Source organism: Vipera ursinii, assembly GCF_947247035.1.
Source record: "Vipera ursinii genome assembly, chromosome: 6".
In the NCBI taxonomy this organism is placed as follows: domain Eukaryota; kingdom Metazoa; phylum Chordata; class Lepidosauria; order Squamata; family Viperidae; genus Vipera; species Vipera ursinii.
This window is the reverse complement of record NC_139515.1, coordinates 70,431,160-70,448,683: the sequence shown is the minus strand read 5'-3', so window position 1 is coordinate 70,448,683 and position 17,524 is coordinate 70,431,160. Positions and strand designations below refer to the sequence as shown.

Here is a 17,524-nt window from a genome sequence, read left to right as displayed (position 1 = left end):
TCTGCACCAGCTGAAGCCTCCGAGTGGTCCTCAGGGACAGCCCCATGTAGAGAGCATTGCAGTAGTCTAGCCGGGAGGTCAAATTGCTTAAGATCATTCAGCAAAATGTTTGACAATCTTCTAAAACTAAGTAAGAAGAGGATTCCACAATCAGAAATTGCCACAGAAAAAGTACCATCCAACATTTCCAGCATTTTATGTATTTTAAAATATATGTAAACTCCAATTACCCACAGATCACTTCAATCTCTCCTTCAAATGTGCAAAGATCCCAGTGTTGAAATTCTATAATTTTTTTAGCTTACCAGGTACTCCAGTGTCCTGCCAATATCAAGTATAGACTTAACACCTGCAGAAATTACAGCAACTGGAGTACGACTTAGCTCAGTCAGATCAGCACTCACATCCAAAGCTGAAAAAGATAGGATAAAATATCAGTACAAATTCTGGGAAACATCTCACATATTACTCTATTTCTTTCACACTTCCCAAGAGAAAAATATTAAAATGCTATAATGAAATAACATATTAAGTTGCCCCAAAGGTGCTTTTCCAAAAGGCAATGGAACTTTCTTGGGTTTTTCTTCCTTGAAAACATTTTGCTTCTCATTCAAGAAACATCTTCAGTTCTAACTGAATGGTGGGGAATGGAAGGAATCCATTTATCCTTCCATATGAAGTTGCCTTATGCTATTAATGATCCATCTCCCCCAGTCAGAGCTCGCTCCAGGCTAAGACTGAGTAGGCATTGGCCTGGGATACCAAAATTGAAAACTTCCAAAAAAACACAATTAAATTAAAAAGCAGTAATGGTGCACACTGTGAGCCAATGTGACCTCTCAAGGATTAAATAATACTTTGAAGTACAAACATGTCTGAACAAAGGAAGAAAAAAAATGGTCCGGGCCTGAAAATATCAAGCTCAAAAACTCAAAGAAAAAAAAAAGAGAGAGCCTTTTGGGGATTGATATACCTATCACTAAAATTCTCATTCTGTTTATCTATCTGTACCGTCAAGTTAGCCCAAATGGTACATTATACTGTAATAATTTTTGAATCAAGGTACTAAAAGCTGCTAGCTTAAAGAATACATAAAAAATCTGGGATTCATTACCCCAATGAAATTGAAATTTCCAGGATGTCCAGACCAGTTTATTCACTAAGTTGTGACTGTTGGAGCATCTCTACAACATGCAATCATAATTTCTGATGCTTCTTGCCAGTTGCCCAAGAGTAAACAAAGTCAATGGGGAAGCCAGCAGGAAGATCCTGCTGCTGCTTATACTACTTTTTTGCCTAGCCTTATCTGTTTAGGTAAGGAAAGATTGACTTATTATTCAAGTTTGTTTGCCACTGCAATTCTTTTTCTGTTTTTGATATGTAGTTCTTCTTAGATGGTGACAGGACTGTCCAGCATTGGGGTAAAAATATGGTCAGTCTAATTATACTCCATATAATTAGTGGGAGTGGGATGGGGGATGTCATGGTCAAGAGATGACACCAACGTTGTTGTGAAGTGGCAAGGAGAAGAGAACAAGAATTGGATGAGGTCAGGGCTGCATGACTCCAGGATCAAAGTCAGGACAAATAACATAGAGAAGTTAGTTGAATGACAGAATTGCTTTGATAGGCTTTCAAGATTCTGGTACATTAGCCTCTTAACAATAAAGATCCTTCCTTACACCAAGAGGTTCTTTTCCCCTGAGTTTGCCATCCTTGTAGGACTTGATGTGATTTCTATCCTGACATTAAAAGTTGAAAAGAATGAAAAGAAGGACTAGGGGTGAAATGATAGCAGTGTTCCAATGTCTCAGGAGTTGCCACAAAGAAGAGGGAGTCAACTATTCTCCAAAGCACCTGAAGGCAGGACAAGAAGCAATGGATGGACTCTAATCAAGGAGAGGACCAATCTAGAACTAAGGAGAAATTTCCTGACAGTTAGAACAATTAATCAGTGGAATGACTTGCTTCCAGAAGTTGTGAATGCTCCAACACTGGTGGTTTTTAAGAAGAGATTGGACAACCATTTGTCTGAAATGTTATAGGGTTTCCTGCTTGAATATAGAGTTGGACTAGAAGACCTCCAAGGTCCCTTCCAACTCTGTTATTCTAATAAAAAGAGTTGTTGAAAAATCAGTGCAACTGTGTCCACTCCACCAATAAAACGGACCGCCTCTTCTTGGACTGAGAACAAGTGGTCAAATGCCTAAGATGCTTGTTCTCTCCTATTCTAAATGGATTGTCCATTTCAGAGAGAGCAAAAATCTTAATATAAAGTTCCCCTTCTATGGAATTAACAGGGATATACTGGGATTTTGTGCAGTTGGAGGCCCTGATCATAACACTGATCACCAGGGGCTGATTCCCAGTAAAATTTCCATCCCAGATGATTTGCATCTTCATCTCCTTTGCTGCTTCCCTATATCCCTGAAAACAGCAGTTTTTGAAAGATAAATGCATTAATAATAAATTTATTACACTCTTTACATGTAATAAATCTGATACATTGTTTAGTTTGGTTCTTAGGTAGAAATGGATTTTTTTTTCTCGTGTTCAGTCAGAAGTCTTTTTTAGCATCCATTATCTGGGAACCTGTAACTGGAGATCTTTATAAATATTATATGCAAGGCTCAGTGAAAAAATGCATTTACCCAGAAACACTGAACAAAGGGAAACTATATTAAGTATCTCGAACAAATGAAACTTATTTCCCTTTATGCCTTTACTTTCCATCAGTTACTCAACCAGATGTAGAGGTGAATATATGCTGAAACAGCATAACAACAAATAAGTATGGAGTCCCTATTACGACTCCATCAATAGGGGGTAACAAAATGGTAGATGGTTTTGTAACACAGCATTTGGGAATTAAGGCTTTGATTTGTAATTAAAATGATGTTTATCTTACTCTTTTCTCCTCCCCGGTGGACCCCTCCAATTCCTCCAGTTACAAATACTGGAATTCTTGCTTTATGTGCCACAACCATGGTTCCTGCCACAGTAGTTCCCCCAGACAATCCCTGTCATGGAACAATCAACCATTATTCAGATTTCACATTTTTCAAATAAGCAATAAGAGATACAGTATGTGTGAAAGGTCGAAATGTTTTCACAGATAAAGTTAAGATGGCAATTTTTAAAATCTTGATTTGTTGAACAATCTATAATGGCCTTCACCTATAATGATAAGCTAAAACATTAGATTCCTATATTATTCTGAAGAGAAAAATAAGCATAACATTATGGTTTAGTGCAATGTGTGAACCAATCCTATGCCAATTCAATCTGAGAATTCAGCTAAACTCCAATATATCTATGGAGATTTTCAGTCATCTGGACTATTTTTTTGAGGAAGGAGAAAAAGAAGATATTTCGCTTTCTATCCAAGAAGCGAAACATCTTCTTCTTCCTCAAAAAACAGTCCAGCTCCCCCTTTTAAATAATGCACTTTTAAACCCCAATACTTTGTATTTGCCTTATGGCGTTATCTTTGATAACAAGGACCTGCCTTTATTCCCAAATGTTTTTTTCCTAGACATTCAAGCAACGATGATAATAAGGATTGTGGGAGGAAAAATTACAGGGTGTCATAATAGAGACTTCAAATATTTGAAGAGCTCTTGTACAAATGACACATTCTCTGTTGCCTTGGACACTGAGATTAAAATAAATAATATTTGCAGAAAAAGCCACGTCTTGTGGAACATTAGGAGAAACCTCTGAATAGCAAGCACTACTCAGCAGTGAAAAGAACTCCTTAATCACTAGTCGGATTCAAGATGCTGAATGGGTATCTGAGCTCTTCCTCCAACTCTTAAGATTTTATGGCTCTATCAATTGAAAAGCAGACATGAGGTTACCGGATACACGGTAACTTCCAAGCATAAACAAAACAGAGAGACTGAGAACTACTGTTCCTTTTCATACTCACATGGAGTCAAACAGCCTTTTGCCTCCTTTTTATAGGCTGGATGCAAATCAGGGTGGCAATGCCAATGTTGCTGACTCCAGTGTGAAAAGCTTGTTCTTGGGCTGCTTAGCTTCCCTAGAAAATGAAGGCACTCTTTAAAAACGCTATGCTGAATGTGAGAAGGATGGAACAGGCAACTGTTTGGGGCTGGTAGATACATCTGGAATGTTAAGAGCACATTTGTAAGGCATGTCATCGAATAGCTTCTATAAGTGGCTTACTTATTTACAGAATGGATGCCAAGGTGTCTGGTCACAAAGCAACTAAAAAAACAAACTGGTGATGTTGCTGGTATAAAAGGGACTTCAGTCTCTTTGTACACAGAAGCCGCTCTACAGTAAGAAGCAAACTCTATTGATTATTTTCAGCTTTTTTCTATACACATTGCTTGTCTTGTGTCTGTTTGCACTTCAGATAATTAGTTTCCCTAAGCAACAGAGAGAAGCAAGTCCATAAATGAAATTCAATATGAAATAACAAATATTTGCTTGGAAATAGCATCTCCAAAGTTTCAAAGGCCCAGGGAAAGTTCAACAAACTCTAGCTGCCAACTGGAGATAATTTTGCCTAATCCTAAACACTCAGCTGTTTGAGTACTTGTTTTGCAGATTCAGTCACAGGAAAACATCTACCAACTGAACCTTATCCCTGAATTATTTATGTAACACAAGCAAATTTGAATAATGAGGAATTCCATCAAGTACCTGGCTGAGGACATAGGGGAAGTCTCTGCGAGAGACCTTCATTACGTCCTTGGCTGTTGCAAGGATCTCAAGTTCTTCATCTTGGAGGCCCACATGGATACGGCCATTTAATATGCCAATAGTTGCTGGCACACACCCATTTGCTCTGACAATTTCTTCCACTTCTCTGGCCATGCTTGAAAATTCAATATATGGCAACACAGACCAAGAAAGAAAAACGAAGAGGATAAAAAACAAAATACTTAAGATAACAGAGAACGAATGCCTTGGCCCCATTTATACTGCATTTTATTCAGTTACGTTTTTCTGCACAATCTACAACTCTTGCTCGTTAATATACAGATTTAGTTCCAACCACATGCATAAATGTTACACTGGCAGCATCTGGTCCCTTATAAAACATACAAAGGACTGGTTAGCTTTTGGTTAACATAGTTATTGGTGAAACCACAATCCAGTGGATGCAGTGACTTGAAAAAGGCAACCTTCAAAAGGAAAAAAAGACTTCCTTGCAGTTAAAAAAGGAAAACTGCTTTCTGTTCACAAAATTGTTTCAAGAGTAGTTATGTGCTGGGAAAAACAGCTCAGTCATAGCACTCCAGCATGAAAAGGGAGGTTTGACTATAGACGTTTTCCTGTATTTTCCCTCTAACATCTTATTCTGTTATAAACAAAGCTGAGTCTAAAAAGTAAGAAACAGGAGAAAAAAAACGAGTGTCATAAAGAGGCGAGTCACAAACAACTTTTATTTAGGATTTCTCTTTTCTTTATATAAACAACAAATGTTGACTTTCAGATCCATCTATCTCTCTGTTTGAGAGGTAACATGGAGAGGTCTGATTTTGTCATTCTACTGTTACCCTTTTTCAGTCCTGTGCTAAACCTATAAGTAATTTGGGGGAAGATCAAATAAATCAATCTCATATGACACAAGCACCATCCCTTTTGATTATTATTATTATTATTATTATTATATTATTATTATTATTATTATTTTTATTTATTATTATTATTATTATTATTATTATTATTATTATTATTATTATTATTATTATTATTATTATTATTATTATTATTATTATTTGCAAGCCTTCGGACACAGGACAGGATATCAACAGCTTCACTCAATACACCAGGAGTGAAGATATAGAAAGTGGAAGGAATAGCTATATTACTGCTAATAATATTAATACACAGATCACTAAAATGAACAGAGGGCAAATATTCAAATATTGGAGAAATTTTATTTTTTCTTTAACTGGCTCTGCAGAGAATTGGGGAGAGGGGTGGAGGTAGAGAATGAGGGTATATATACCCTTCCCTGTCCAAATTTGTATGAAGAGGATTTAAGCATCCTAGAGAAAAGAAGTAGATTAATCATTTTTTTTCTCCATCATTCACACTATACATATATATTCTACACCAGGGGTAGGCAACTTTGGCTCTTTTATGACTCATGGACTTCAACTCCCAGGCTCAGGAATTCTGGGAGTTGAAGTCCACGAGTCATAAAAGAGCCAAGGTTGCCTACCCGTTCTACACTATATATAATATTTTTATTCGTATTAGTATTTCTATCATCATCATCATCATCACCATCACCATCATCATCATGATTTGCATGCCTTCCCACGTGGCACTGATGAAAATATACAGACTTGTCTCTGTGTAGACACTTTTGCCCATCTCTGTTGACTAATTTTTGCTCTGATGATCTATCTTCTCAGTGTCCTGATGAACAGTCAAGCAATTTTCTTCCATTGCTGATAGCCTATTTTATCATCTAAACTACCTGAACTCTACACAGTCAGAGGTGGAAGTTGCAATACCATCTGAAGTGTAGCTTTGGCAAACGTGTCACATGCACACTGGGAAGGAGGAAATCTCTAGAACTGGTTTCACCAGGAGATGGTAATTCGAGACTGTCAAACTATGAAAGGTAAGAGTTTTTATCCTAGTTTTTGATCCCTGCCTCTTTCTTTAGGTGTGGGATCATTTTAAATTGAAAAGGGTTTGATAACTTCCAATACAGGTAATCCATTCATTAGGGACCATTCAAAGGTACAATGGCACTGAAAAAGTGACATATGACCGTTTTTCACACAACTGTTGCAGCATGCCCATGGTCACATGATCAAAATTCAGATGCATGGCAACTGGCATGTATCTATGATGGTTCCAGTATCTCAGAGTCATGTGATCACCTTTTGCGACCTTCTGACAAGCAAAGTCAATGGGGAAACCAGATTCAGTTAACAACCGTGTTACTAACTTAACAACTGCAGTGGTTTATGTAACAACTGGGACAAGAAAGGTCATAAAAGGGGGAAAAACTCACTTAGTAACTGTCTCATTTAGCAATTGTCTCACTTAGCAATTGATATCATTCACACATCCAGAAAAAGCGGAGCTTGCAGTGCGATTTTGACAAAAGGAGATGGAGCAGAAAAAGGCCAGTCCTGTGAGGTAGAGAGTTCAAGTACTTGCCTTACTACAGGTAGCCCTTAAGTCTTTTGATGACTGTTTGAAATTATGAGAGCCAAAGCACCTCTGGCCATTGAAATGGTTGTGCTGCTCCCTCCACGGTCATAGGACAGTCGGTCAGGCAGGTCAGTTTTATGATCTGTCATGGTGTTCTTTGTTTAGATGAGTGTTATTAGTGATTAGGTAACATTTATTTATTTATTTTATTTTATTTTATTTTAATTCCATTTATATCCCGCCCTTCTCTGAAGACTCAGGGCAGCTTACAAGCTTAGCAGTAGCCTTCATTCTATGTATATGCCTGCTTATTAGGGCTTTCACACACACACACACCCAAGCGGCATTATTACAAAGTCAGCTTAATTGCCCCCAACAATCTGGGTCCTCATTTTATCTACCTCGGAAGGATGGAAGGCTGAGTCAACCTTGAGCCTGGTGGGATGTGAACCTGTACTAATTGCAGGCAGCTGGTGTTACTTAAGGAGGCATTAGCCCACTGCTCCACCAAGCCCACTGCTCCATCATCAGTGTTAGCAAGGAATGGGATTTGCTCACAATTTACTAGTTGTTTGCCCTGTCAATCTTGGTGGAAAAGGTCTTGGAGGCTTTTTGGTTGGGCTGTTTAATGCTAGCTTGTTTGGCTATTCTTTGATTGGGATATTGTTTACTTCTTGATTGCTGCTCTGATGTTAATCTTGTTAATCTATGCTCATCTAGGTGCTGATTGCTGGTGGGAAGGTATTTTCATCATTTTGTCCCCTTTTTGCCTTGTTGATTATCTCTTTTGCACACAATGTTGTTTATGTCTATGTGTCTATTGATGGCCATACTGTCAGAGTGCCAGGCTTCCAGGAATTCTCTAGCATCTTTGGACTTGACTTAGTTTAAAATGGTCACAATAAGTAACTCTCTGATCCCATCCACAACTGATCCTCTGATTTTGCCTCTCATGTAACGGACAGCAAAGATCTCTCACATCCTGCTGCGAGCATCAAATGCTTTTAGCTTAAGAGAGAAAACAGTATGTTGATGCTGATATATGTAAAGATGATTTTCGCTCATTAGTGGGAATAAATTGAATGATTTCCTAGAGCAGTGGCCTCCAACCTTTTGGGCACCGGGGACCAGTTCCATGGAGAGAGGTTTTTCTGCAGACCAGGGGGTGGGGGACGAGGTTTCCCACAGATGGGGCTTCACTTGTTTGCATGGCCTGGTTTCTGGCATGCTACAGCCCGGTGCCAGTCCATGGAACGGGGGTTGGGGATCCCTGTCTTAGAGGACATAGCAGAAAAAGAAAAATTTCCAGAGCACGTTTTTAATTGGCTAGGTACAAGTAGGAGAATGTCCAAGATTATCTAAAAAGCACATCCACCTAACATTAATTGAAGCATGAGATAAAAGCTTGAAATAGCCTACCTCAGATTCTGTGGATATGGCATGCCATGTGTGACTATAGTGCTTTCCAAAGCAACAATTGGTTTTCTACTCTCCATAGCTTGTTTTACCAAGGGATGAATGTTGAAGTCACCATCTAAAATAAAATATATTTAACTACTCATTATTAATGATTCAATTCAAGAACTAACTAACCTGCATTTCTTTCTTTTGTCTATTTAAGGAAGAAAGATCTCACTTTTATGCCATGCAACTGATATGGTTTTATTTTCTTATGCCCAGACAGGCCTTAGATGTTACTGCCAGAATAATATGTTAACATTTAATTGTGATAAATATAAAGCAGATATGTTTAGAGTTAGGCAGAAAAAAACTACAAATGATATGTTAGCCAAACATAAATGATCTAGTTTTCACTTAATGCTAACTTGAAATTTAATATTTCAAGCTCAAGAAATTTTTAAATAAAAGCATTAATATGAAAGGTTGGTCCAATCAAGAATGGTTTCCTAAGATTCCTAAGCCTGGCAGCACATAGATATGCTTTATTCTCAGATTATTAAAGCACAAATTATAAGTACAGTACCAGGTATTATATCAGATGAAAAGATAAGGCTTATATTAACTTGATCAATTATATATCTTCCAACAATTATCTTAAAAATGGTTTTATGGATCCTAAAAAGCACTCAATTTATTTGAGGATGGAAATAAGGACATAACCATTGTTTTTTTTCAGCACATCAACACATTAGTTACTGGCTAAAATGGACTCCTATGGCTACATAATATACAGAATATAGGCTACATAAATTATGATCTATGACTTATGAAAGCCCATAAAATAATTCTGGTCAGTATAGATCACAATCCTACTTCAAAAAGCATGGATAAATATCATGAAACTCATTTATACAAAATACAGTAGGTTAAAAATTGTTATATAGATATTGGAAATGAAATTACATAATATTTACATTGAATAACTATGAAATTGTAACTGTTTATTGTGATACATTTTACATTTTTTCTGTATTTTTTCATTTTTAAGCACTTATGTAGTTTTTTATTGTGCATGTGTTTTATCATTTTTATCATTAACAGTAATTCAAAAATATTTTAAAAATTGTAATTCAAAATTTTGATTTCTCTAAGTCATATTTCTTCCAATGTGAACAAATCAGGCAATTTGAACAGAGAATAGAGGTGTGTCCTTAAAGTGTGATTTTTCCTTGTTGAGTAGGATAAATATACCTTCCTGGTAAAATAATTAAACAGAAACTCTGGACTGAGGCACAGTTTTTATATTAGACAAATATTATGAAAATTGGGTATTATTGTGTAATACTGTGTAATATCCATCTGCTGCATTATAGGGGAGATATAAGCCACTTTATTTTCATTAGTTTTCTGTTATAATAACAAACAGAAAATCTATTCTATCTACAGAATATGATTACCCACTTATTCAAATATCAGAGATTATTTATTTAAATTTATATGACTATCCCTCTGGCTACAGTCATTCTTGTTAGAAAAAAAGTTTAAAAATAAAAATGCACAATATAGGTCACTGTTAAAACATACAAAATACAACCCAAAGAAGAAATAGTAGCTGACAATAAAAAACCCACAAAATAAATATCAAACCATGCAGATTTTACTAACTTGAGTTTAAAACAGAAATATTTTCTTTTTTAAAGTTATTTAAGAATTTTTATCTAGAATGAAAAAAGAAATTAAAGAAATTAAAGAAAAAGAACGTAACTTTACAATATATCAATAACTTCCAATCATTTTAACGATTACAATTTTACTATACCCACTCCCTCTTAGATATCATACAAATTCCTTCAGCCCCTGATTCAATATCTTTCTTAATCTTTAAATCCACAAATCATCATTTTTTTTCAAAAACAGAGGTATTTTCATGATAGCCTGAAGCTCTTATAATCTCCAGTCTAGATCAGGGATAGGCAACCTCGGCTCTTTTATGACTCATGGACTTCAACTCCTGAGTCAGGAATTCTGGGAGTTGAAGTCCATGAGTCATAAACGAGATGAGGTTGCCTACCCCTGGTCTAGATGAAAACTTTATTTTTCATTTGAAAATCTATAATTAAGATAATGGCATATTTTTTGCCTCTCTCAGTTTTACTCAGTGACTTAACTACAAATATACAGAATGATTTTGTGTTGCTTAATTTCGCTTAATATTATATATTTTATTCTTTATTGCACTGATGTCATGTCAATATGTTTTAATCAGAAGGTGGATAAAGTTGAAAAAATGTCTGTGAAAAGTAGGAATCTGGTAGCAACTTTCCTCATTAACAAATGTTATTCAAAGGCATACACTCTGCGATGATTAAAGCTGCAACTTTAATAAAAAAAATAGAATCCGGTCCATTCACTTAGAATGGAAAAGCAAACCAAATTCTTTGACTCTACAGTCCAGACACAAAATTCCATTTTTAACAATTGCATGCAAGTTAAATTATGCCTGTCTCTTTTACATTTGATCACCCCACCCTCCAAAAAAAGGAGTAATCTCTTCAGAATACACTCACTATGCAAATATCTTCTCAAACTGGGTAGATAATGAGGCAATGCAGCATTGCTGTTCCACAATATAAAGGTGGTTCTCCAATCATTTTTTGCCAGAACAGAAAACCAATTCATGAATGCAGATCTGTAAAAAATGAAATGGGAGTAAATGCAATACAGTATACAAAATAAAAGTATTTGTGTTATAGAAGAATGTGTAAAAATCAAGACAGAATTCAGGCTGACAGATTAAGCAATCATATGACTTGGTCGATTGTCAATTTGATTGCAAATCCAGCCACAAGATGTTTTGTAACTGTGATAAATTCAAATCATGGTTTTGTGAAATGTGTGAACCCAAGACAGTAAGATATTATCATCTCCATTCAGATCTCTAATAGAACTGAAAACATTCTAGTATTGGGGCTGAAACTGATTAAATTATTGTTTAAGTTCTGCTTAGACCCAATCCTATTTAACCACATGATTTGAGTAATATGGGAATACCTCTATTATTACATTGCAGACTGAAATGAATCACTGTTAAAAATGGGAACACATTAAGGGAATTTCTGAAATTTATCTACTGTATTTAAATACCAATTCTCACGAATGAAGGCAAATATGTGTATCCCAGGATAATGTTGCAGGATCCAATCTGGGTCATTCACCAGGACCAGAGGTTTAGTCTTCTGAACTTTCAGACTCGTACTGAAGCCCATCCTCAGGGAACTTCTCTCTGCGGGAATGTGTGCACACAGATTGGATCTTGCAATATACCAATTCTTTTCACTAGGTTCAAAGGTGATATGTCAAATAGTAGGGTATTTAACTGTAGTAGAGTACTTTAAACTGCAACTTTGTGCAGCAAAGGAGCAAGTGAGTTGTGTCCTTTCACACTTAGACGTAGACAAAAAGCTAAACATCTGTGGTGTGCTATGTTATATTTTAAAAGCATAATTCTAAACCCTTTCAGAAGTGCAACCCCATTCACTCTGTTTCATTGGGATCTCAACTAACACTACACAAAACAGCAAAACCTATTTCAGCAGACTATACAAAATAACAAACAGCTCTTCAGGCAAAACTAGATGTCAAAGAGGCAGGGGGAAAAAGCTTTACTTTTTTCTTGTAACTTTTGTTTCTGCTTCAATTAAAAATAATTTAAAACATTTCATGGGATTATTTCTTATAATCAGTTTTAACCACATCAATTTTAATTACAGTCTTGCATCTACTCCTCCACTTCAACATTGCAAAAGGTATCTTTGGCCTTGACTATTAAAGACTTGTGACTCTAGTTCAGATGCCAAGGAAGGATAAATTAATATACTTTTAAATCAAATGCTGTTTGGTTTAATTTCAGATCGGCTTAAACGTCTGTCCGTGTTTACTTTAGAAACTAAGCAAGTTTCACCAATGTATTTTTAAACCTTCCGCGTATCTCAGCCAATGCTGTACAGTATTCCCAATAAACTATTTTGGATTTTCATGGTGAGAAATTTTTGTTTCCCATAAAATGTGTGATGATCTAACATTTAAAGAACATGCATCTTTGTTACGAGAAAAAGATAATTATATAGCCAATTCCTTACCTCTGCATGTGTTTCTTGCGATCATACGCTGACTGAAATTTTCATGGGGGGGTCGTGGGGGTGGAATTGCAACAGAAGGATCTTGGCAGCTTCAGCTGTGCTGCATTTCAGCTCCAGACTAGTGTTGACCAACTCTATTTATCATTAACATTAACAGAAAAAAACAGGTGGCAGGATGGAACATTCAATGTCCTGAAGAAAGGGGAGGCTAAAATATCAAATTTCCAGCACCAGTTGAGAAATTTCCTTTTGAGAAATTAAAAGCAGTTTTGAATAAATCTCTGAGGGACTGTATTTTCAGAAAAGTTATTAAATGAAAATACAATAGGAAACAGTATTGCAAAAAGTAGTTTTGTCAATTTATCATCCAAAATAAGATGAACTTGCCTGTCTAGACAGCTAACTTGCATCTATCCTGGTCATTCCTTATTCTCTGGAACCTCTAGCACTATTAGCTGTGAGGGTTTAAATTTTACTTGATTGAAATGAGTCCCCCACCACCTGCTCAGTCAAGTAGCTGTGATGGAATGTTTAGAAATATTCTAAAAGATAAAGTTATATTTCTGCTGGTGATATCTAAATGTTGATCAACTGATTCATGTATTATCCTAAATTGTAATTTAATCATTTTATCAAATAAGTCATAATTGTGTTTACACAAATGCTAAGTTACAAAACTGAAGGGATCAGAATATAATATTTAATGAATAACCCAGCTATTGTTCATTCTTTCCTGTTTGCTTTCTGTACCTCGCCTTGATGTAACTTAAAATTGTGCTGACCAAAGAGAAAAAGTTTAGCTGTAACTTTAAATGTACTGCTCTAGGAGAAAAAAACCCCGGGGCTGCATGCCAGCAGTTGTGTATTCAGAGCATAGTACTGCAACAAGCTGTGCTTAACTTGATAGATAAGGAAATGTGTATTGGACGAAAAGAAATCTTTAGCAGCTCAAGAATTGTTAGGTGAGAAAGCTCAAAAGCTATAAAGGGAGAAACTTTTTTTTATTAGTGTGTGCCTTTTCTCCCCCCTTCATGGATTACTGCCTTGTTGTGGTGAAGGGGCTTGTGTAATTCAATGAAGCTATGAGCTATGCCGTGCAGGGCCACCCAAGACGGAAAGGTCATAGCAGAGAGTTCTGACAAAACGTGATCCACTGGAGAAGGAAATGGCAACCCACTCCAGTATCTTTGCCATGAAAACCCTATGGACAGTACCAAAAGGCAAAACGATATGACGCTGGAAGATGAGCCCCTCAGGTCGGAAGGCGTCCAATATGCTACTGGGGAAGAGCAGAGGGCTAGTACTAGTAGTGCCAGAAAGAATGAAGCGACTGGGCCAAAGCCGAAAGGACGCTCAGCTGTGGATGTGTCTGGTGGTGAAAGGAAAGTCCAATGCTGTAAAGATTTTTTCTCCATAGGAACCTGGAATGTAAGATCCATGAAGCAAGCAAAGCCGGATGTGGTCAAACAAGAGACAACAAGACTGAACATCGACATCTTAGGTATCAGCGAACTAAAATGGACAGGAATGGGTGAATTTAATTCAGATGACCATCAGGTATACTACTGCGGGCAAGAATCCCTCAGAAGAAATGGAGTAGCCTTCATAGTCAATAAAAGAGTAGGAAAAGCAATACTGGGATACAATCCTCAAAATGACAGAATGATCTCAGTTCGAATCCAAGGCAAACCATTCAATACCACAGTAGTCCAAGTCTATGCCCCAACCACCAGTGGTGAAGAGGATGAAATTGACCGGTTCTATGAAGCCCTACAGCACCTTATGGAACTAACACCAAAAAATGATGTCCTTATCATCATGGGGGATTGGAATGCTAAAGTAGGAAGCCAAAAGATAACCGGAATAACAGGCATGTTTGGCCTTGGAGTACAAAATGAAGCAGGGCACAGGCTGATAGAATTTTGTCAAGAAAATACGATGGTCATAGCAAACACTATTTTCCAACAACCCAAGAGACGACTTTACACATGGACATCACCAGACGGTCAACACAGATTGACTATGTGCTCTGCAGCCAAAGATGAAGAAGCTCTATACAGTCAGTAAAAACAAGACCAGGAGCTGACTGTGGCTCAGACCACGAGCTTCTCGTTGCAAAGTTTAGGCTTAAACTGAAGAAAGTAGGGAAAAGCACTAGGTCACTCAGGTATGAATTAAATCATATACCTGTTGAATATACAGTAGAGGTGGCAAATAGATTTAAGGAATTAGATCTGATAGACAGAGTGCCTGAAGAACAATGGACAGAGGTTTGCAACATTGTACAAGAGGTAGCAACCAAACCCATCCCAAAGAAAAAGAAATGCAAGAAAGCAAAATGGCTGTCTGAGGAAGCTTTGCAAATAGCTGAGGAAAGGAGGGAAGTGAAAGAGAATAGGTAGAAGAGATAAGAGAATAGGTAGAAGAGATAAGAATGCCTTCTTAAATGAACAGTGCAAAGAAATAGAAGAAAACAATAGAATAGGGAGGACCAGAGATCTCTTCAAGAAAATTGGAGAGATGAAGGGAATGTTTCATGCAAAAATGGGCATGATAAAGGACTAAAATGGCAGGGACCTAACAGAGGCAGAAGAGATTAAGAAGAGGTGGTAAAATTACACAGAGGAACTATACAAGAATGAGCTTAACGTCCCTGATAATCACAATGAGGTGGCCACTGACCTCGAGCCAGACATCCTAGAATGTGAAGTGAAGTCGGCCTTAGAAAAGCTGAGCAACAACAAAGCTTGTGGAGGTCACAGTATCCCAGCTGAGCTATTCAAAATCTTAAAAGACGATGCAGTAAAAGTGCTACACTCAATTTGCCTGCAAATCTGGAAAACTCAGCAGTGCCCACAGGATTGGAAAAGATCAGTTTACATTCCAATTCCAAAGAAAGGCAGTGCCAAAGAATGTTCAAACTATCGCACCATTGCACTCATTTCTCATGCTAGTAAAGTTATGCTTAAAATCCTACAAGCTAGACTCCAGCAGTATGTGGATTGAGAACTACCAGAAGTACAGGCAAGATTTCGAAGAGGCAGAGGAACTAGAGATCAAATTGTCAACATACGCTAGATCATGGAGAAAGCTACAGAGTTCCAGAAAAACATCTACTTCTGCTTCATTGACTATGCTAAAGCCTTTGATTGTGTGGATCATAACAAACTGTGGCAAGTTCTTAAAGAGATGGGTATACCAGACCATCTTATTTGTCTCTTGAAAAACCTATATGTGGGCCAAGAAGCAACAGAGAGAACTGGACACGGAACCACTGATTCGTTCAAAATTGGGAAAGGAGTCCGGCAAGGCTGTATACTGTCGCCCTGCCTATTTAACTTATATGCAGAGCACATCATGAGAAAGGCAGGGCTAGATGAATCAAAAGTTGGAATTAAGATTGCCGGAAGAAATATCAACAACCTAAGATATGCAGATGATACCACTCTAATGGCAGAAAGTGAAGAAGAACTAAAGAGCCTCTTGTTGCGGGTGAAGAAGGAGAGTGCAAAAGTTGGCTTGAAACTTAACATTAAGAAAACCAAGATCATGGCATCTGGCCCTCTCAATTCCTGGCAAATAGATGGGGAAGAAATGGAGGTAGTGACAGATTTTATTTTCCTGGGCTCCAAGATCACTACAGATGGGGACTGTAGCCAAGAAATTAAACACGCTTGCTCCTTGGGAGGAAAGCAATGGCAAATCTAGACAGCATACTAAAAAGCAGAGACATCACCCTGTCAACAAAAGTGCATATAGTCAAGGCTATGGTCTTATGGCAGTGAAAGTTGGACCACAAAAAAGGCTGAGCGTCAAAGAATCAAGGCCTTTGAACTATGGTGCTGGAGAAGACTCCTGCGAGTCCCTTGGACTGCAAGGCAATCAAACCGGTCAGTCCTAGAGGAGATCAACCCTGACTGCTCTTTAGAAGGCCAGAACCTGAAGTAAAATTCAAATACTTTGGCCACCTGATGAGAAGGAAGGACTCACTGGAAAAGAGCCTAATGCTGGGAAAGATTGAGGGCAAGAGAAGAAGGGGACGACAGAGAACGAGGTGGCTGGATGGAGTCACTGAAGCAGGAGGCGTGAGCCTAAATGGACTCCAGAAGATGGTAGAGGACAGAAAGGCCTGGAGGAACGTTGTCCATAGGGTTGCGATGGGTCGGACACGACTTCGCAGCTAACAACAAAAAAAACTAAATAGGGTTCTTGTAGTAATGAATGACATTATACAATTCTTAAGGTAAAATACATTTCACCAATTTGTGACTCATTGTGTTAATTCAGTCAATGTTGATTTATGGTTTAATGAAAATGCAAACTCAGGCAGCTGGATTTATACACTGATTAAATTAATTCATTTATTAAATAATTGGTTCTGAACGTATTCTATGAACTCAGATACTGTAGTTTTTAAACAACGTTTTGTAAAGTTTTTCAGCTCAGAATCTAAACAAATCCCAATGACCTAAGACAGGGATCTTCAAACTTGGCCCTTTTATGACTTGTGGACTTCAACTCCCAGAATTCCTCAGCCAGCAAAGCTGGCTGAGGAATTCTGGGAGTTGAAGTCCACAAGTCATAAAAGGGCCAAGTTTGAAGACCCCTGACCTAAGATCTGATTTTTTTTCTTCCTACACGTATGCTAAATATGCACATACAGGCACCGTATACACAGAATCTGCTTAAGTACATTGCCCAAGTTGCAACGCTTGTTTCGATTGCCTGAATGAGAATCCTTCCCCACGAGCCTGCACCTCGAGCGCACAACACGAAAGGCAACAGAAAACCACACGCCACGCTATTTCATTTTAGCTGCACGTCAACCG

At 37.5% G+C, this 17,524-nt stretch overlaps 1 protein-coding gene across 1 annotated transcript in view; it reads right to left on the bottom strand.

Annotated features, from left to right (window-relative positions):
* Positions 1-12,828, bottom strand: part of LOC310641891 (uncharacterized protein) — a 45,687-nt gene extending 32,859 nt beyond the window's left edge. The window contains exons 1-6 of the mRNA XM_083365208.1: positions 12,696-12,828; positions 11,124-11,245; positions 8,575-8,689; positions 4,675-4,849; positions 2,909-3,020; positions 306-412 (exon numbers count right to left, since the gene is read on the bottom strand). Coding sequence (XP_083221334.1) covers positions 306-412; positions 2,909-3,020; positions 4,675-4,849; positions 8,575-8,689; positions 11,124-11,245; positions 12,696-12,703 — 639 coding nt within the window. The 5' untranslated portion in view covers positions 12,704-12,828. The remainder of the gene's footprint in view (positions 1-305; positions 413-2,908; positions 3,021-4,674; positions 4,850-8,574; positions 8,690-11,123; positions 11,246-12,695) is intronic.
* Positions 12,829-17,524: the final 4,696 nt, after the last annotated feature.